At 40.3% G+C, this 21,781-nt stretch overlaps 2 protein-coding genes across 3 annotated transcripts in view; one reads left to right on the top strand and one right to left on the bottom strand.

The window, feature by feature from the left end:
* The window catches only part of LOC127433030 (cell adhesion molecule 2-like), a 633,917-nt gene that overhangs the window by 187,956 nt on the left and 424,180 nt on the right, over nt 1–21,781 (bottom strand). The window lies entirely within an intron of this gene.
* On the top strand, nt 20,571–21,711 carry LOC127433040 (C-type lectin domain family 10 member A-like). The gene is made up of 5 exons (XM_051684659.1): nt 20,571–20,667; nt 20,763–20,935; nt 21,159–21,261; nt 21,346–21,452; nt 21,560–21,711. The coding sequence occupies exons 2-5, from the start codon at nt 20,928–20,930 to the stop codon at nt 21,684–21,686; spliced, it is 345 nt and encodes a 114-aa protein (XP_051540619.1). The 5' UTR covers nt 20,571–20,667; nt 20,763–20,927; the 3' UTR covers nt 21,687–21,711.

Raw genomic sequence — 21,781 nt, 5'->3', positions numbered from 1 at the left:
ACTTTGGATTACTTCTTCAGCACTGGTAAATTTTTTCACTTGTTTTGACTGTAAAAACTCTGCCAGTACATTAAGACAAAAGACACATGTTAAAAATACATTCTCTGAAAAACCTAAATATCTTATGCAGTGTTGTTTCTAAAACAAGATAAATCAAATTGATCTTGTTTTAAGGATTTTTAGATATTTTTACAGGAAAACAACACAAAAATTATTTTCAAGAATACGATTTTTGCCCTAATATTAAAGGTCTTACTAGAAAAAAAAATGATTATGATCTAACGTGAATTTTCTTGATAAAAAAAATATGATCATGCCTGGTAACATGTGCATGTAAAATGGCTAGAAATAGCATTTTAGCTTAGCGTAAAGCTGACAATTTATACAAAGTTTATTTCTGTTTCTTCTGCTCCAAACTTACTTCAAACTTACTTCTCTGTCTGCTCATATGAATGTAACACATCATAAGAAAGTGTTTCACCGCTGTTCAAATGCACTTTGAAAAAAAAAAAAAAAAGAAACGTGGCTGCTGTTGGCCCAAAGCATGTAAATTAAGTTGAAACTAAATAATGCAGTCATGTATGTACATTAAAAGTGAAACGACTGTGTTGAGAAACTGTTTTAAAGTTCGTTGTCATATTTACACAGCTATCTTCAGTTGGGTTGCTTCTGTAATACTGCATGCTGGTCTACAGGTGGCCCTTAATTGCATGGGACTTGATAGGGTGACTAAATGCTAAAAGTAAGTGCTATGTTATGTTTTAGTGTTTAATGTTTTGTTATGTTGAGATTTCAGTTTCTGTTATGGGGGGTTACCATTATGGTGAAGAGTGGAGTTTGAGATTAGGACAGCATACATTGTAAATATCATTTAACCCAATAAATTGTCATTGTACAATAATGACATAATGGGATAACAATACATTATGGTAAATTTGAGAAAACTTAGTAGTCTGTTGAGTGATTGTCATGACTGAATACATTTCAACTTGTTAGGCATAAGTAATTGAATAAACAGTGGAAATTTTAAATGTTAACTTTGGCTGAAAGCAGGGATGGGTGATACCACTTATTTTCATTTCGATTCGATACAAAGTACTTTTAGGCCAGTATTGCTGATATCGATACCAATCGATACCTCTAATAAATGTTATTTTTTCGAATTCTTTGGATAAAATTAGTAACTTAAATTATTACTTATATATATATATATATATATATATATATATATATATATATATATATATATATATATATAGGCCTAAGCAGAAAATTATTAGGCTGATCTGTTTACCTTTTAAAAATTAGTAAGTATGAGCAACATATAAATCCACAAAATTAACAATAGATATTATTATATGGCTACTATTACTAAAACCAAGTTACAATATGGATACTATAGTAATGCTGTAGTAAAACCATGGTTAATTGTATCAAAACCTTGGTTACTGCCACAAATAAAAAAATAAAAAAATAAATAAAATTAAAAAAAAAACATGGTTACTACAGTCGTGGTTACTAGTCATGGTTAATACAATATTTCTACAGTAAATTCATGGGTAGTTTTCATAAAGGTATCATTTATTAATGAGAATTAAAGATCATTATCAATGTTTTAACACCTCTGAATTTAAATAAGCCTGTAAAAATTGTCACGCAAGCCCATTATAATACATGTCATGTCTAGGTTTGTCATTACTTGGTGTGAATAACTCCAGATGCTGTTTTTCTGTCATTACCTCAGGAAAGCACTGCTCTCTCTTTGAACGTGCACTATGACTGAAAGGGTGAGTGCTGTCTGCTGGTGTATTTTAACATTTCTGCATGTCAAGATGAGCAGAAATTAAAAATAGTTCCGGTGCCATGCAACAATTCGATAATATAATTATTTTTTTCCACTTCAAAGCTTGTGAGATGCATTAATATTCATATTGTCTAAATAATAAGATCACTAGTTAAAAAAAAACAAAAAAAACATCAGAATCGATATTTTTGTGAGGACCGATATTCTTGATACCACATCAGTATTGAAAGTATCGATACTTTAGTATCGATCCGCCCATCCCTAGCAGAAAATGAGTATCTTGATTCTAGGATAATTGAACTAAAATAGCTGAATAGTTTTGGACAAAAGTAGAAATTTTAACTTGATTCAACTAAATAGCACTGGATTAATAAAATGTAATTAATGTAGGTTTATTGAAGTCAGTAGAGTTACTTGTATGTAACTTAACTTAGTTACATGCAACCTGTTGATACAACAAAGTTAGTGGTGAAAAAAAACAAAAACAAAACAAAAAAACTCAAGAGCAACCTGACCTCTGGCTTTACAATATCTGTGCATAATCCAATATTATTTAGAAGTTTGAGCAAAAAACGATCGCCACACATACGTTTTTGGCCTCTTCCCCCGGTTTCACATTGCATGTAAACTTTGCCTGTGTTATATATCCATGTTTTGAATCACAATCCACCAAACATAACGAATAAAGAACACTTACTCAAACTGTACATCCCAAGAAATCTCCGGCTGCACAAAAAATATAAATAAACTCTAGCCACTTGTCCTCACAACACAATCGCAAATTCTCTGACATTCCTCCTTCTATGAAGTGTAAACATTCAAGCTAGCGGGCATGTAACTAGGGTAGTTTGGGGATAGGGAAGAGGGTTTGGGGGTGGGGGTGGAAGCAACATAAAATACACCTTATCAACATGTTATTTGCAAATTGCTGTGATCGTTCCATGTGAATCACGGGGGGCTGGAGGGGAGGGATTGAAACTTGTCTGGCTATTGGTCAACCTTCTTGCTCAGCCCTCGTGGGAGGGGGAGGTGGGGAGGCAAGTTATTGTTTTTTATTAAAGATTAAGGGCTACATTTTCTTTAGTGCGCAAAGCACAGCGCTATGGGCTACTACCGTGCGCAACATCTTATCACATTTTTGTGAAAGCGCTAATTCTAAGTGCAATTTTCATGCCAGTGCAAAGCGCAAGTGGGTGTTGTTTGAGTGTTTGCGCTGCTTTGGGTGTAGGCTTGCAAACTGTGGGTGTACTGTACGTAAATGAAGTGCCGCGAAGCGCAATTTGCTATTTTCCAAAAGTCGTTGTGCTAAGACGTTTCAAATTAATTTCCTACATTTGCAGTTTGGAAATTCCACCAGCAGGTGGTTATAAAGTTCATGTCCAAATTCTGAAAGTACAGAACATCAAATCATGTCCCTGACAATCACAATTTTATCAGGGGTAATCATTTGAGATTTGCATGAGACTTTCAAGAGGTCATGGATTATGTTTTCAATTATATTTATTTTTATTTTTATTGTCATGTTTATATGTATTATTATTATTGTATATTGGCCAGTGGAAGAAGGGGAGACTAAAATGTTTGGATTTGGTATGATTTTTTTTACCACTTTGTTGTTTTGATTATATTTCCATTTTGTTTAAAGTGTAATATGAATTTAGAAATATTGTAGAAATATTTTTGGTTTAATTTTTTCTTGTCTCAATAAATGAAGTATTGAATTGTCAATTTTGAATTCATGGTGACTTTAACTGTTTGACCACATCTAAATCATTATGTTTATTTTCAAGTAGAAGATGCAGCATTTGAGAGCTAAAGACTCTCCAGAGTCTTTACACTCAGTCATTGAAAATGCAGCAGGTATCAGCAAAGACAGAGCTATGAGATTGTAGCCCTTGATTGTTCTTTCCCAATAATGGTAATTGGTAATTGTTTAATGTCCAGCACCCATCCACAGACTAAAAAATGGCTTGATTTAAATGTCTTTAGTTTTTGGTTTGTGTAAGCATTAACAGTGTGCATCAAATGTTGATGATATCACAGCACGTGTGTAATATCAGTACCAGTATATTATGTCAAGTGAGTGACAGATAGGGAATAAACATTTTTATTTTTTAGAGGACCATATGGCGGTGTACCAGGGGGCGCAGCAGCCCTCGATTTCTCGCTCTCCACACTCTCTTTCTCTCTTCACTCTCCTTCTCTATCTAAATCCCTCTGTACCTCCCCCACCCGCATCTCTGGCCCCGCTGCACCCCATTTACAGGGATGTTTACATTCAAACTGGCTCCCCGGTCACAGGAGTTTTTCCAGCTGGAGGTTCCCCATGTCTCTTTTTGCTCTTCTCCTCCCAGGTTGGTGAATCCGCTGCTGGGGGGTACAGGCATAACGTCTGGGCTGGCTTGTTGGAGTTGTGGGGAGCCGGGGCACTTCCAGTACCAATGCCACATGATGGAACTGGGAGTATTGGTCTGGGTCCCCAACACCCCACGGGCCACCCTCGATGGAGCTGGAACGTACCGCATACCTGTGAGTATAAGGGGAAGTACATATCAATCCTTGGTGGGTACCGGTTGTAATAAAACCATTATCCACCAATGTCTGGTACAAGACGAGGCTTTGGGCACAGGGCGAAAGGTGAAGTTGAGGTGGGTGCATGGGGATATTCAAATTTACCCTATAGTGACAGTCACTATTCAATTTTGGGACAAAAACATAGTGTCAAGGATGCAGTTAATTCCCGCCTCACCCATCCACTAATTTTGGGAACAAATTGGCCGGCATTTACTTCTTTATTGAGGGGAATGTGTGTGGATGGGTCCTTCAACAAAGCGTATCGGTATGTGGTGTGTGACTCGCTGGTTGGGGAGGCATCTATGTCAGCTCCACGTCAGGATGACATAAGGGAGGGGGAAGTCTTGGCTTCCCCAGTGCTTAGAGGATTCCCTGCAGGGGATTTCCCTCTGAAGCAGTCACAAGATTAGACCCTTAGGCACGCCAATGATCAAGTGAAAGTGATTGATGGTCAGTATCTCAGGCCAGATGTTGCACTCACATCTGTATTTTTCAATTATTAAAGATAGGTTGTATAGAGTGATGCAGGACGCTCAGACAAAAGAAGATACAACCCAGTTGTTGATAACGAAGAGCCATCGGGAAATGCTATTCCAGACAGCTCATCATAATCCAATGTCAGGTCACTTAGGGTGAGAAAAAACACTAAACCATCTAATGGCCCATTTCTATTGGCCAGGCATTCACGGAGATGTTCGCAGGTGGAGTGCGGCATGCCGCGAATGTCAGTTGGTGAATCCACCGGCCACCCCAAAAGTGCCATTGCGCCCATTCCCTTTACGAGAATTGGAATGGACCTCATCGGGCCATTAGAACAGACGGCATGCGGACAACGCTTTGTGTTAGTTTTGGTGGATTACTTAACGCAATCTCCAGAAGCAGTGCCTCTGTGCAACATCTCAGCACGCAGTTTTGCGGAGGCACTCTTCAGAATTATCTCCCGAGTGGGGATTCCGAAAGAAATCCTCACTGATCAAGGCACTACAGTTATGTCACGTACACTATGCGAGCTGTACAAATTATTGGGTATTAAATAGATTTGCACCAGTGTTTATCACCCACAAACAGACGGGTTGGTGGAACGATTTAATAAAACACTGAAAAATATGATTCGTAAGTTCGTGCACGAGGACGCTAGAAATTGAGATAAGTGGCTGGAACCCCTGTTATTTGCAGTCTGAGAGGTCCCCCAAGCCTCCACAGGGTTTTCCCTATTCGAGCTGCTGTATGGGCGTCGGCCGCACGGCATGCTCGACGTCATGCGGGAAGCTTGGGAGGAGGGACCTTCAAACAGTAAAAATGAAATTCAGTATATTCTAGATTTTAGAGCAAAACTCCACACTTTGGGTTGACTAACACAGGAGAATTTGCTCCAAGCTGAAGAACGCAAATGCCGGCTGTATGATAGGGCAGCTCGGCTACGGGAATTTGCACCAAGTACTTGTAATACTCCCAACCTCGAGCTCCAAATTACTCGCCAAGTGGCAAGGGTCCTTTGAGGTCACACGACGAGTAGGAGATCTTGATTATGAGGTAAAATGAACAGATAGAGGTGACGCACGTCAAATTTACAATCTCAACCTCCTGAAATTATTTAGGGAGGCGGTCCCTGTGACATTGGCAACGGTGGTTCCAGAAAGGGCAGAGCTCGGGTCGGAGGTGAATTTAAAAGCCAATCATCTCACCCCGGTCACTTGTGGAGACCACCTCTCACCGTCTCAACTCACAGACGTGGCTAAATTGCAGAAAGAATTTGCAGATGTGCCTCTACCTGGTCGTATAAACCTCATACAGCACCACATCGAGACTGCACCCGGGGTAGTGGTAAGTACTTGCCTACTACCTGTTGGGGGTGGGACTTCACCCTCTGTTCAGATCATGCCCCACTCCAGTGGCTCCTTGGTATCTGGCGTTACAGCCTTTTAAATTCGAGGTGGTCCACAGGCCAGGGGTGCAGATGGCTGTTGCGGATTTCCTCTCCAGAGATGAAGAGGAGGAGTTGGGGGTGGTGGGCAATTACCTTAATGTGGATATAAATGTGGTCAACTTACAGTCAAGCTCCATTATAAAATCATCACTTCTTTGGTCAGGAATTAAACATCGCACTTAGGTTGGTTTATAAATCCTTACGTGTGAATTGTGTGAAACACAGAAATGTGATCAGACATTTCAAACAGACATTTCAAGATGTGGAAAATATGTATGATATAATTAGTACTCTTTACAAGCTTAGATTTCTAAGACTGCAAGCGTAGTAGAGAATGCGGCTATCCGATCTGAACTTAAAATCACCATTCGCATTTTCATTCATAAGGTTTACGTGGTAGTAATATTGGCTTCACAGACTCATCATTGCTTTGTAATTTTCTATATATTTATTTAAAATATCGCTTTATGCCTGTGCTCGTTGGATGATCAGTCTTCCGAATATTTTTTCTATTCTTCGGATGAATTCGTTATTCCTTTTAGGTATTCAGCTTCGGGCACATCCCTAATAGTAACATTCTTAAAATTTCTATCTAGTTGTGGACAGAGGAAACATTTACAACAATGTAGAAGGTTAAATTACTTTTAGTCTAAGGATTCACTAAATGTCTAGATTCCTCGAGTTGCCTTCAGAACAAAAGTGTGAGAAAGGAAATAAGAAGAAATTATTTATCAGCTGGCAAAACATGTTGTATTGGTAGACAAGATATGCCATGCTGTTAACCTCAGTGACAAAAAGCAGGACATCAAAAAGCAGAATCGTTCAGAGCAGTGCAGTCCACCTGAACAGACACACACGCAACTAACAAGAGCATTTATTCAATTGACTCAACAAGATCAATGATGACTATGGGTACTTATAAGAATGATGACAATGCTTAGATAAACAGAGAATATGGAGAGGAGATGCATTTCTATGCCAATACGGCTCTATAAGCACTGATAATGTCAGGACAGAGAGAGGGAACTCAAAGAGACAACAAACCTCTCAATGTCCAGGTTCTGAGAGTCATTCCATTATAATGATGAACACACATTTCAGATGTATAATGGTTAAGAAACATTTATCTTCATGTTTTCCAGGAAGTGAGCGGGTGAGGAACAGAAGCTCTAGAGTTTATGTTTAAACTTTATATACTAACCAAAAATACCAACCTCACAGAAGAGAGAGAGCAGCTATTTATCAAGAACACAAACTTGATAAAAGAGAGGGATGGGTTAATTAAAAAAAGTGATGAGTTAAACTGTGAAAAGAATGAACTACTTGAGAGTCTTCGTAAAATGGGAAACCTTGAAATACTATAAATAAATAAATTATAACAACACAGCATATAATCTTTGGGTATAAAACCTTTCACAAATAAGTTGTTTAGTTCAGTGTGGGTAGGAATAAATAGTTAATAGCTGAGCTGGTTGTGTCTGCAGATGAATGGAACCTTTAAGAATGGTTCTTTAAGTTTAGTTTTTACTACATTTCCTCTGAGAAGAAGAGCTGGAGTGAGAGCAGAAGAGACCGTATATACAGAGGAGCAGATTTGGTGATCATAAACTGCAGAGAGGAACATGTGAGTTCTGTATGTGTGTGTTTGTTTTAATATTTAAAAAATATTTAACATTACACAAAGATTCTTATTCACTCTATTAGGAGTTTGTTAACAAGGTTTCTGGTGGTAACAGTGTCTGGATTGGTCTGACTGACAGTCAGAAAGAGGGCACATGGAAATGGGTCGATGGCAGCACACTGACCTCTGGGTGAGAAATCACTCAATTTATGTGATTAATTATCCAAGGAATGATTCTCACAGTCAGTATCATATCACACAAAACTGCACTGAAGATCTAATGCTGATCTGTTGTTTCAGGTTCTGGAAGTCTGGAGTGTCCAAAGATTACTGGGATGGTGAGGACTGCGGGGCATCTTATTCATCTGTGTACTATGATTATTCATGTAATGATGCTTGTATGTGGATCTGTGAGAGGAGCATTTTAAAATGAGTCATTATACAAAATGCATGTTTATTTTGTAAATTATGAGCACTCATTAAGTTATACTTGCGAAAACCAGGATTTGTTTTGAGAAATTCAACACACTCAAAAGTCTGCCATATAGCACCAAGTCAGACTTAGTGAATAATAACAAATCTGACCTGATGACATTTCTGGTAAGGAAACATAGTTAGCAACAATACTCCCTGGTTTTTACAGTGCATTCTGGGAATTTTAAATGAGCAAATGTTTCAATGCATTGGAACGATTTTGTGATAGGGACAGCCCTAGAAATGACCGACTCCCTGACCACTGCCCTGACTACTGAACTAGGAAGCTGGTTAAGACACACCCACTCCCCCTGATCCTGCAGTGATCTGCATTAAAAATATACAATTTTATTGAATGATCGTTAAAAATATAACATTAAACTTGAATGATCCACTTCAACTATGCTCTCAGCTTCATGCAAAATGATTGATTGGCAAAAGTGCATCAAAGTCCTCTGATTGAATAAACGACACGCAATCAGACTATTGTTTTGTTTGACAGAAGATTAGGACTGACACAGTGGCAAGCGTGATACATTTCAGGAGATCTATATCAGTGGCTATGTTTACATGCACCCTCATAATGCAATAACAATGCGATTGCTATTTTCTTATAATTGTAATTATCTTCCCTGAGATCCACTGATAATGTCAGTAAAGTTTAGCAATAAATGATAATTTTCCACCATGTTTCTGGCCCTCTGTCTGAAACACTTGGTTTTGGCCTAAGTGGCTCCTTTAAACTTCAATGTAAATGCCCACTGCTCTGATTGGCTAACATCAAGCAGCCCCTCAAATTCAGCCATATTTTAAACTCAGTCGGAAGAGAATAAACAAGCTTTCCACAACGTTATAAAACTAAATGTTAGGATTTACATACAACACAAATCTAACACATTGCATCCGAATGTTTTAAACTGTTCACTCAAGCACATCAAACAGTCATGACATTTGAAATTTTCATGAATTAAACGGTTTACTCATCATTTTGCCATGAGTCCAAGTCCAAGTGTTTTTAACTGCCCCATTCTTCTTCAACAACAGTTCCTTTGCTAAGCTTGAATTGTATTATGACTGGTTCACAAGCAGTCCATGCTGATATTAACCACACAAACACAGTCCATAGCATGGTGAAGCATGATGATGCAAACACATAAGTGCACTGAGGCGCAGATCACCAAAAATGCATCCAAATGGTCAAAGACGTCCAGCTAGTGTTTGTTTACATACACCAACAATTAAAAATAACTCTGCTGAATAGCCTCCGTCTGCTTCTTAACCTGCGAGAACTGCTGGGCAAAGTCCTCGACGGTGTCGCCCAATAGGTCGACCTGGGAGATGGGGGTGTCAAAGAACCTTACCTTGTCAGCCTCCTTCATCTCGACCAAGTTGAGCCATAGGTGGCGCTCCTGGACCACCAGGGTGGATATCACCTGCCCGAGAGTCCGTGCCATGACCTTCGTCGCCGGAAGGCGAGATCAGTCACCGAGCGCAGCTCTTGCATCAATCCCGGGTCAGAACTACCCTTGTGAAGTTCTCTTAGCGCCTTGGCTTGTTGCACCTGCAGGAGAGCCATGGTGCGCAGGGCGAAGGTGGCCTGTCCAGCGGCACCATAGGCTTTAGTCGCCAGAGACGACGTAAACCCACAGGCACTGGATGGGAATCTCGGGCGGTTCCGCCAGGTGGCGGCGTTTTGCGGTCACAGGTGCACCGCAACCGCCTTATCCACCTGGGGAATCACTGAGTACCCCTTGGCAGCCCCACTGTCGAGGGTAGTGAGAGCAGAGGAGCTCAGAGACCGGGTCCGGGCAGTGAAAGGTGCCCGCCATGACCTTGTGAGCTCCTCATGCACCTCTGGGAAGAAAGGGACTGGGGCGGGGTGGGGCGCGTAGGTCCATACAATACAAGTGAATGGATGCCAAAATTTTGACGCTCCAAAAAGCACATAAAAACAGCATAAAAGTAATCCATATGACTCCAGTGGTTAAATCCATGTCTTCAGAAGAGATATGATAGGTGTGGGTGAGAAAAAGATCAATATTTAATTCCATTTTTGCTAGAAATCCTTCTCCCTGCCCAGTAGATGGTGATATGCATGAATAATGTGAATCACCAAAAACAAAAGAAGAAAGTGAAAGTTAAAGTGGAGATTGACTGAGCAGGGAGAATTTATACAGAATTTATAGTAAAAATGGACTTAAATATTGATCTGTTTCTCACCCAACCTATCATATCTCTTCTGAAGACATGGATTTAACCACAGGAGTCATATGGATTAGGCTACTTTTATGCTGATTTGTGTGATTTTTGGAGCTTCAAAATTTTGGCATCCATTCACTTGTTGAGGAATTCTTCTTAAAATCTTAATTTGTGTTCTGCTGAAGAAAGAAAGTCATACAGATCCGGGATGGCATAAGGGTTACTAAATGATGAGATAACTTTCATTTTTGTGTGAATTATTCCTTTGAAGCCCGATGTGGCCCCTGTACCGGACATGACGCGCCAAGTGCTTTTTTAGTGTTTTTTTATTTGTTTTTTTTTTTTTTTTGCTTTTTTTTTTGCATTCCTTGCATTGTTTTGAACATGTTTTATGCACAACAGTAACTCTCTGTCGACGTTAAGGGAAAATTAGACATTACACATAAACTGATTTTAATGTAATTGTTACATACATTACGATATAAAATGGGGATCATTGTATTGAAAATAACTTTTTCATCTTTTCATTTCTGTAATCATGTCCCTTTAATTTTTATTTTTAACATCAGATTCATGCAGTGTTTACAGTATCACAGATAAGTGATGTATTTTAAAAGTTGTCAATCACAAACACCTTTAAAATACCTATGTTTTTTATTCTTTCTGGCAAACAGCCATAAAAGGGAAAGTAAATTACAGTATGTGTGCTACATTTTTAAACTGCAGCATAGAGTTTTTATTATAAAGGGGCATAGCTTTCGCAACTCAGTACTCAATACTCACTACATTTATGCATTGAGTACTTTTAAATGAGCTACTCTTTTACTCTTACTTGAGTAGTTTTTAGGACAGGTACTTTTACTCTACTCAATCTAAATTTTTTAAGAAGTAACAGTACTTTTACTTGAGTATTATTGTACACTTTCCACCCCTGAATATGACTAGCTGCGATGTTACATTAAAAGTTTAATTTTCAAACTTCTTTTATTTCTTCTGGAAGGAGGAAGAGCTTCTTCCAGTATTTGCAAGTATCTGTATTATCTTTAAAAGTCAGCTGATAAGAGCTTGCTCTCTGTCATGGACACAGTTGTTTTTTTTTGTTGTTTTTTTTAATGTATGCTTTGTAGCAGGGGTGTCCAAAGTCCTGCCCGCAACTGCTCAGATGCAGCATGCAAAAGATTTTAGAAATAGAATTTGGCCCGCTCTGGAGAAATTATATGAAATTCATCTTCTGGACACTGGATGTCATGTACAGCCACTATTCACAGCGCATATTCTCCACTAGTGCATTCTGTGCTGTCTGTCACCACCAGCTTCATCCACTGGCAGAGTTCAAAAGGAGTATTGAATACTTTTAATTTCCAAGGATGACACAGCAAGCAGAAAGAATGATTCATTTATTAAAGGATTTGCATCAGGTGAGATTCTTCACTCATGTACTTGTTCTCATTAAAATATCCTGATACCACGCATCATCCAACTGAGTAGAGCTGCTGTTGTGCGAAGTTCATTGAGCATGCACAGAGACACACGAACCGAGCACACTCTCCCAGAGCGTCCTCTGTAGCACTGGAGAGGTATGATGTAATTAAAGGGATAATTCACCCAAAAGTTTAAATTCTCTCATCATATACTCACCCTCATGCCATCTAAGATGTGCTTGACTTTCTTTATTCAGCAGTTCACAAACAAAGATTTTTACCAAAGCTCTGTAGGCCCATACATTGCAAGTGGATGGTGATCAGCAATTCAAAGCTTCAAAAAGTGCAGACAGTTATAGTAAAAGTTTACAAGATCCAGAACCTTTAAATGGCTTTATGCAGTAGATGATATTGAAGAGACAGTGGCCCTGTCCCAAATGGCACACTTGATGTGGACTTGCAGTCTTGTGGCCTTCATTTGTGCGTCCCCGCGAAGTCCACAAGACCGTAGGATGTCTCAGTTCATATTTAGCACTCAGAAGGGTACTCATGAGCTTCCCCTTTGCACCCTAAATGCACCCTTTGGCTGAGCCTGCATCGGTGTGAGCTCCATAGCGGTCTATTATCCAACGGTCCCCGCTGCTGATCCTCACGACCAATCACAGCAGAATGGAGCTTCGAGCTGGAGGAAAAATCATGGCAGACGAGGCGATGTCAATTTAATGTCAATGTCAATAACAGTTTTCTTTTTTTTTTTTTTTTTTTTTTGATTGCCAATGACAAATCACTTGCTTTTCTAGTGTATATAGCATCAATTATTAATATGATGTTTATAACTGGTTCAAAAAAAATGTTTTATAAAATTTTCCATGTAATTACTCCTATTCAGTTTCTATTGAATATTTTTTTTCCTGAGGAAGTTTTACGTTCTTAAAAGTAATCTTACACTAAACCTTTGTTATTGTTGTTTAAAAGAGTATCTTAGAACTATTGTGAGTCTCTAAAATATCAAAACAGGAGAGAAAATGTCCCTGCACATAGCTGTAGCTTGTGAGTTTGCTTATATTTATTGATATAGCAATGTTCGGTGTACCAGTGATATATACGGTATATACCGGAAGAAGTGTGGCTTTGTGTAGAAATATGATTTTTGAGATCTATGGTGGTGTGTGAGATGTATTATGTTCTCCTTTCTTTACATTTAACTGTGTTCTAAACACTTGCAACCATCAAGGTGCCTGTGTCATGGTTATTTGTTCTCTAAAACTGTATTTAAAATAATGGGTTTTTGTTGTTGTTACATTATACTGTATGTGCTCTTTGTTTTTCAGAGGTTCTTGATTAAATTTTCTAATGCTTTATTGTTAGTGTGTTTCTTGAAATTATATAATAAAAACAGATATCCAAGAGTGAGTTTGAAGTGTTTTCCTTTACACAATCTATTAATGTCATGACTTTTCAAATACTAATTTGTAAAACTGCATGTTTGCAAAATAATAATAAAAAAACATAACATATAGAAATGTATCATCTGACTGAAATCTGTCCCAAATGCACGCTTTTATGACTCATGCACCCTCATGGCCTGGCTGATTAGTGCCTCATCGGTCTGCACTCGCAAACATCACCAATGTCTGGACTCGGAGGAAGACCACAAGGGCGTAGGGTGCCATTCGGGACAGGGCCTGTAAATATGTCCCTCACAGCCTCATTTTCTTATCTGTGCACTTGTCTAAAAGGAAGGGCACAGTCAGCAGCTGTGGATGTTCCTTGAGCAGAATTTACGCTTATGGTTCTCTTTCACTAGTCTCAGCATCAGATGGCATATCTATAAACCGTTCACTGACCATTGGATGAATATTTCATACTGTAGTGTCTATGTATCACCTTCGGGGCCTGTAACACCATAAAACACTTCATGTGCCTGCAGCTGTTGGCTTCTGACATTTGCATTGAAATATAAACAAAATGTATTATAATAAATTTGTGAAAATTGGGTCTTGAAAGTGATTACATTTATAAGTGATAAAACTTTTTTTTTTATTCCTACATTTATCATGTGGCTTCAAACAGCAAACATGTTAAAACTAATATTTTTACATTAAACTGTATGCTCAATATACTCAAAAATGACTGTTTCACTTGACTTTGTCATTATACAAAGGATCCCTTGTTCTTCAGATATCCCAGTACTAGGGATGCCAATAGCAGAACTACAGAATAAAACAATGGACACTTGTGCACACCAGGTCAGTGATTTTCTAAAATGTTTTAGACACTGCTATGCCCTGTCAAGGACAGAGAAAACCAATGAGTAATTGTTGCGTCTTTTATAATGATAGAATGTCTAAACAACTCACACTACATAGATGGACACTGTTATTATAGTACACTGCATGGAAAATTACTTTATTAAGAAAGAAAAAAAAGAAAAAGAAGAAGAAATTGTTCGTCAATTGTCAGCAAAAAGTATCGGACAACAGGATATCACATGCTCTTTTCCACAGTGGAGTCTTCTATAAGTAAAAACTGAAAAGAAGAACATTCCAGATGTCTAAGAATATTTACACCAACATTAGCATTGCTGGGACACAGGAGATGGACAGAGAAGATGGAAAGGAGATGAATATCTATGCAAATGTAGATAATATAAGCAGACCAAACACTCCAATAAACAGGTACTGACACTTATCTCATTATAATTGTAAGTACTCATTCTTACATTACTACTGCATTTTAGTAGTGTAGTATAAAAAAGACATTAAAGACAATTAACTAAAGATGTGTGGTCTTCATATTGACAATGAACTTGAATATAGAAGAAAAAAGTATAGAGGATGTTGTGGTCATAGTTATGCAGGCTGTAGCATACTGTACATAGATGGATAGTCATAAGGCAAATTCACTATGGCCCTATGAAAGCTGATTTGATATTTATGACTAGAGAAAAAATAAGGTGCTATATGGTGCTTGCAATGCCACGATCATGGGTTTGATGCAGGGAACACATATACTGACTAAATGTATACCTTTAATGCACTGTTATTCACTTTGGCTAAAAGCGAGAGAGAGAAAGAGAGAGGGAGGAGAAAAAAAAAATATATATATATATATATATAATATTCTGTATATTAAAGTACAGTTTACACATGCTTTGATAGGGCTGAATGTCACATGGTGTTAAATTTCACACTTTGACCACAGAGCAGTTCCCCTTCTGTGACTCACTCGATGTTGTGTTGATGTAGTGACACTAGGGGTCGCCCTTGGGAGCCCCAAACACCTCTGATCTTTGAGAAAAGGCCAATGGGAATTGGCGAGTGGAATTTGCATGTCACTCCCCCGGACATACGGGTATAAAAGGGTGTAAGGAGCCAGGTAAGTGCTTCGATGTCCCTGGACTCAGTACGGCCACGATTGGCACCTCAGGCTCCGCCCCATCGTGATTGTCCCCTTGATCCCCATCGCTCGGAGCTTGGGGGCATGGCTCGCACTCCCCAACCCATCGCGGTAGCTGATCAGGACCGTCCGACTTGGCTACGCGATTCAGTTTGCCAGGCACCCACCCAGGTTCAATGTCGTCCGCTTCACTTTGGTGAAAGGCGAGAACGCTGCTGCCTTGCATGCGGAGATCGTGTCCCTTCTACGGAAGGACGCGATAGAGCCTGTTCCTCCAGCCGAGATGAGGAAGGAGTTTTACAACCCCTACTTCATCGTAGCCAAAAAAGGTGGTGGGTTGCGGCCAATCTTGGACCTGCGAGTTCTGAATCGGGCCTTGCACAGACTCCCGTTCAAGATGCTGATGCAAAAACGCATTTTGGCGAGCGTCCGGCATCAAGATTGGTTTGTGGCGGTAGACCTGAAGAATGCGTACTTCCGCGTCTCAGTTCTATCTCGACACAGAACCTTTCTCAGGGGACAAGTGAAACAAGATTCAGGGGAGAGTGGAGACTCCACCCCCAGGTAGTCCAGCTGATTTGGAGTCGATTCGGTCAAGCACAGGTGGACCTGTTCGCTTCCCGGGAATCCTCCCACTGCCCGCTCTGGTATGCCCTGACCGAGGCTCCCCTCGGCACAGATGCGCTGGCACACAGCTGGCCCCCAGGGCTACGCAAGTATGTGTTCCCCCAGTGAGCCTACTTGCACAAACATTGTGCAAGATCAGGGAGGACAAGGAGCAGGTCATCCTAGTAGCACCTTACTGGTCCACCCAGACTTGGTTCTCGGAACTCACGCCCCTTGCAACAGCCCCCCCACCCGGTGAATTCCCCTGAGGAAGGACCTTCTTTCTCAGAGACCTCAGGAACCTCTATGTTTGGCCCTTGGTCAGGACGTGGAAGACTTAAGTGGCCTACCACTGGTAGACACAATCACTCAGGCCAGGGCTCCCTCTATGAGGCGCCTGTATGCCCTGAAGTGGCGTCTGTTTGCTAAGTGGTGTTCTTCCCAACACGGAGACCCCTAGAGATGCGCAGTCGGATCAGTACTTTCCTTCCTGAAGGAGAGGCTGGAGGGGCCGCTGTCCCCCTCCACCTTGAAGGTGTATGTAGCTGCTTTATCAGCACATCACGATGCAGTAGACGGTAAGTATTTAGGGAAGCACGACTTGATCGTCAGGTTCCTGAGAGGCACTATGGGGAGCTCCATTTGAGCCCCTGGAGTCAGTGGAGCTAAAGGCACTCTCTTTGAAGACTGCTCTCCTGACTGCACTCACTTCCATCAAGAGGGTAGGGGACCTGCTGGTGTTCTCTGTCAGCGAAACGTGCCTGGAGTTCGGTCCGGGTTACTCTCATGTGATTCTGAGACCCCGACTGGGCTATGTGCCCAAGGTTCCCATGACCCGATTTAGGGATCAGGTGGTGAACCAGCAAGCGCTGCCCCAGGAGGTGGAAGACCCAGCCTTGGCATTGCTCTGTCCGGTGCGTGCTTTGCACATCTATTTGGATCACACGCAGTGCTTTAGGAGCTCCAAGCAGCTCTTTGTCTGCTTTGGTGGACAGCAGAAAGAGGATCACCCACTGGGTCATTGACACCATCGCTATGGCATATCACATCCAGGAAAGTGCCACCGCCCTTGGGGCTACGAGCCCACTCTACTAGGAGTGTGGTAGCCTCCTGGGCTCTGACCAATGGTGCCTCTTTAGCAGACAACTGCAGAGCAGCGGGCTGGGCAACACCCAACTCCTTTGCGAGATCCTATAATCTTCGGGTTGAGCCGGTCTCGTCCTGTGTGTTGTCAGGTACGAACAGGTAAGTTCCGGGACAGCTGGCCAGGTCTACCGCTTGCGCATAGCGACTTTCCCCTCCCCTGAGCTGAAGACGTGTGCTTTTTACCCCCAGTCGTGTTCACGAAGTTGTGGACCCTGGATGTCCTTCCTCCTTAGCCCTGTGGTAGGCGAGTTTATGGAGAAACTCACTGCCGGCCTGGTACGTGTGCCAACTAGGCCCTTTACTGGGGTTGGTGCTCCACATGCGCTGGTTGCCCATACGTAACCCCGTGAGATGTATCTTCCGCAAAAAACGTTTCCCTGTTGGTAAACTGCGTCTTCCTTTGGCAGAGGTCTCTCTGCTCCGGTCATCATGTTTGTAGAACTCCTCCCCCCTCGGGTAGAACCTACCACTGAACTTCTCCACATGAGATGCTTCTGACAAGACTCGGAAAAACCATGTGACATATTTCCACTCAAATGCCCCCCCTCCAGATGGGGTGTGGTCTCCGTGGTGTTCTCCCCTTGGGAGGGACTCTCCCACAATGAACAGACCCTATATGGCCCCCAGCTGAACGATTTTGTTCCTTTTGGGGAGAAAAAAGAGAAAAGGCCGCAGCTGGGTCAGCCGGTCCCTAATTTTGGGCAGTCGACTTGTCCCCGGAGGGCAGGGGAACGTTTGACGCCTGTAAGAGCATTGGGGGAGGTCACGTGACAGCCGGGTGCACTGCCTACGAGGCACACAGAGGTCTGCCCATCTCGCACCGCCAGTCCACATAACACAGTTCAGTTAGTCGTGGCGTTTTGTATAGGGACCCCTATTGTCAATAAATCGATTCAACGTCGAGTGAGTGACAGAAGGGGAACGTCTCGGTTACTGTTGTAACCTCCGTTCCCTGATGGAGGGAACGAGATGTTGTGTCCCTCCCGCCACAACACTGAACTACACGCTGAAATGGCCGGGAGCTTGTCTCGGCTCCTAAGCACAAAACCTGAATGAGTGGTTGCAAGCCTTTTATGCCCGTATATCCGGGGGAGTGGCATGCAAATTCCACTCGCCATTTCCCATTGGCCTTTTCTCAAAGATCATAGGTGTTTGGGGCTCCCAAGGGCGACCCCTAGTGTCACTACATCGACACAACGTCTCGTTCCCTCCATCAGGGAATGGAGGTTAGGACAGTAACCGAGACATTCTGTTTTCTGCTAAGTGATGTCAAAATGAGTATCCAAATGCAAAGTAGCTAATTGAACCTACACAGAAAAAAAATATGCAAACACACAACAACTACTTTAGGATAGGTAATGACATCACTTCCTTTATAATTTTTTATAATATATATATATATATATATATATATATATATATATATATATATATATATATATATATATATATAAGCTAAAATGTTTTAAGTTTAAGCTGGCACAGTTATAGCATGATATTTTCAAACCATATTGGAATAAATTAGGAAGTAAAAAAAAAATTACAAAAAGAGAATTTTTTTTATACAGGTCTCTGTCATCTTCAGGAAGTGAGTATGTGAGGAACAGAAGCTCTAGAGCAGCTATAGTGTGTTTGGGGCTACTGTGTGTTCTTCTACAGGCTGCAGTCATAGTGCTGTGTGTCCAACTCAATACAAACAATCACCAGTGTCATATCAAGAGCAAAAACTTTAGAAAAGACAGGGATCAATTACTAGACAAGTACAATGATACTATTAAAAAAGTGAACAGTTACTAAATCATGAAAAAATAAATAAATGTGGAAGTGTCTGTGGAACAGTGGAAGTGAAATGAGTAATTTTGAACCACACTAAACCTACACAAAATATGATTATTAAAATAACTGCGAAAGAGTCTTCGTAAAATGGGTAACCTTGACCTACACCAAAATTCACAATTTGAATACAATAAAAATACAGTGATATGTGGGTATAATCATGTTATAAACATGTTGTGTTTTTAAGTCTGGATGGGAGCTAATTGCTGGTTGTGTTAATACTGTAGATGGATGGATTTACTGTCACTTGATTTTTATTTCCACTGAGAGGAAGAGCTGGAGGATGAGTAGAAGATACTGTAGAGAGAGAGGAGCAGATCTGATCATCATAAACAACAGAGAGGAACAAGTGAGTGAAATACTGTGTGTACGTGAGTGTTTTGCTGAGAGGAGGTCGCTTGAAATCTGTTATTATCATCAGATCATGATATAAATGCTCTTCCTCTTCTCATGATTTTCTGAAGAAAATGTCTGGTAAAGAAACAATCTGGAATGGTCTGAATGACAGTGATGAAGTGGACACATGGAAATGGGTCAATGGCAGCACACTGATCTCAGAGTGAGAAATCACTGAATTAACCTAATTATTATCAAAGTCAGCATCATGTCAAACAGAAAGCAGTAATTTGTTACACAATTGGTGCTTTGATAGCTGATAGTAGCATGACTTAAAAAGGGGATGAATTTAGAGAAGCAAACTAATAAACCCGGTAAACTCTGAGCAAGTTCACTCCAACATCAAGCTGAAGTACAACACACTCACTATTCACTGGTCTGTTGCCGAATGACCAGTCGACCATCCTGACACATCTCTAACAGAAACAACATCCAGAAATAGTATTATGTTTGTTTATAATGACCTGATGTCTTATGAACAAGCTGTTGTGTGTATTGTGCCCAACCTACAAAATAAATAAATAAAAAAATAAATAAAAAAATGACTACATGAGGAAAGAAAATGAAAATACATGTAATAATAAAACAGTTACTGAACAGACACAGGTTTACACATTTTGACCACAGTGACATCTTTTAAACATTAAACCTCGCAAGCAGAATAGTTGAGAGCAATGCAGACACACATGGGATCAAGCATTCACACAATTGACTCCAAAAAAGTAAATAAAAAAATAAAATGAAGATATCCAAGAGTACAATGTCAATGTCAACAGTAACAGTCGTAAAATGTCTAGTTGGTAATGGACAGAGGGATACACTGGATAATTTTAGTGATTCATAACAATGGTAGAAGTTTCAAATAATTTTTAGTCATAGAATTCACTCCCCTAGATTACCCCAGTTACCTGCAGAACAAATGGCCACATGAGGAAGGAAAAATATATTATTTTTTAATCAGCTGACAAAACATGTTGTATTGGCAGACAAGATATGCCATGCTGTTAACCTCAGTGGCTAAAAGCAGGACATCAAAAAGCAGAATCGTTCAGAGCAGTGCAGTCCACCTGAACAGACATGCACACAACTAACAAGAACATTTATTCCACTGACTCGACAAGACCAAAGATGACCATGAGTACTTATAATAATGATGACAATGCTGAGATAAACAGAGAATATGGAGAGGAGATGCATTTATATTCCAGTCTGAACTTTACAGAGAGGGGGGACTCAAAGAGACAACAAACCTCTCAGTATACAGGTACTGATATTCATTTAATTATAATAATAAACCCTGTCATACACACATTTCAGATGTATAATGGTTAAGAAACATTTATCTTCATGTTTTCTCAGGAAGTAAGTGTGTGGGGAATAGATGGTCCAGAGCAGCTACAGTGTGTTTGGGGCTACTGTGTGTTCTTCTGCTGGCTGCAGTCATTGTGCTCTGTGTACAACTCAATACGAACATTCACCAATGTCACATCAAGAGCAAAAACTACACTGAAGAGATTAAACAAAATGAACAGGTCAGTCAGGCGAAAACTGAAATGTATAAACTTTTAAAAAGTAATCTTGAATTGCAGTCCTACAGATTTAAAACATTAAAACAAATATTCTATATGATAATATAGGGAATATATTTTAGGTAAAATCTGTTGTAAATATATTGTGTAGTTGAGTGTGGATGGGTAAGGAGCTAACAGCTGAACTGGTTGTGTTAACAGATGGATGGTTTGCCTGTCAATTCAGTTTTTACTACCTTTCATCTGAGTTGAAGAGCTGGAGTGAGAGCAGAAGATACTGTACAGAGAGAGGAGCAGATCTGATCATCATAAACAACAGAGAGGAGCATGTGAGTACTGTATGTGTGTGTGTATGTTTGTTTAAATATTCCAAAAAATATTTAACTGTACACAAGATCCTGATTCATTTGTAGGAGTTTGTTAGAAAGGTTTGTGTTCAAAACTGGGTCTGGATTGGTCTGACTGACAGTGATGAAGAGGGCACATGGAAATGGGTCAATGGCAGCACACTGCTTTCTGGGTGAGAAATCACTGAATTAAATTGATTATCCAATAAATAATTCACACAGTCAGTGTCATTTCACACAGAAAGCAGCATGAAGATCTAATGCTAATCTGTTGTTTCAGGTTCTGGTCAGCTGGAGACCAAACAGCAAAGAAGGTGATGAGGACTGTGGTATGTCCATGTCATCAGGATGGGCTGATTATCCATGCAACTGGGCTATTAAATGGATATGTGAGAAGAACATTATAATATAACTGTCTGTTGTGTGATTGCAAAGAGGAAGTAGGTCAAAATATGTTGAGTAATTGTGCCTACTATATATTCCCATAGAGATGGTTGTTTCT

This window comes from Myxocyprinus asiaticus, chromosome 42 (genome assembly GCF_019703515.2).
Source record: "Myxocyprinus asiaticus isolate MX2 ecotype Aquarium Trade chromosome 42, UBuf_Myxa_2, whole genome shotgun sequence".
Classification (NCBI taxonomy): domain Eukaryota; kingdom Metazoa; phylum Chordata; class Actinopteri; order Cypriniformes; family Catostomidae; genus Myxocyprinus; species Myxocyprinus asiaticus.
The sequence above is the reverse complement of the archived record's forward strand: the minus strand, read 5'-3'. Positions and strand labels throughout refer to the sequence as shown.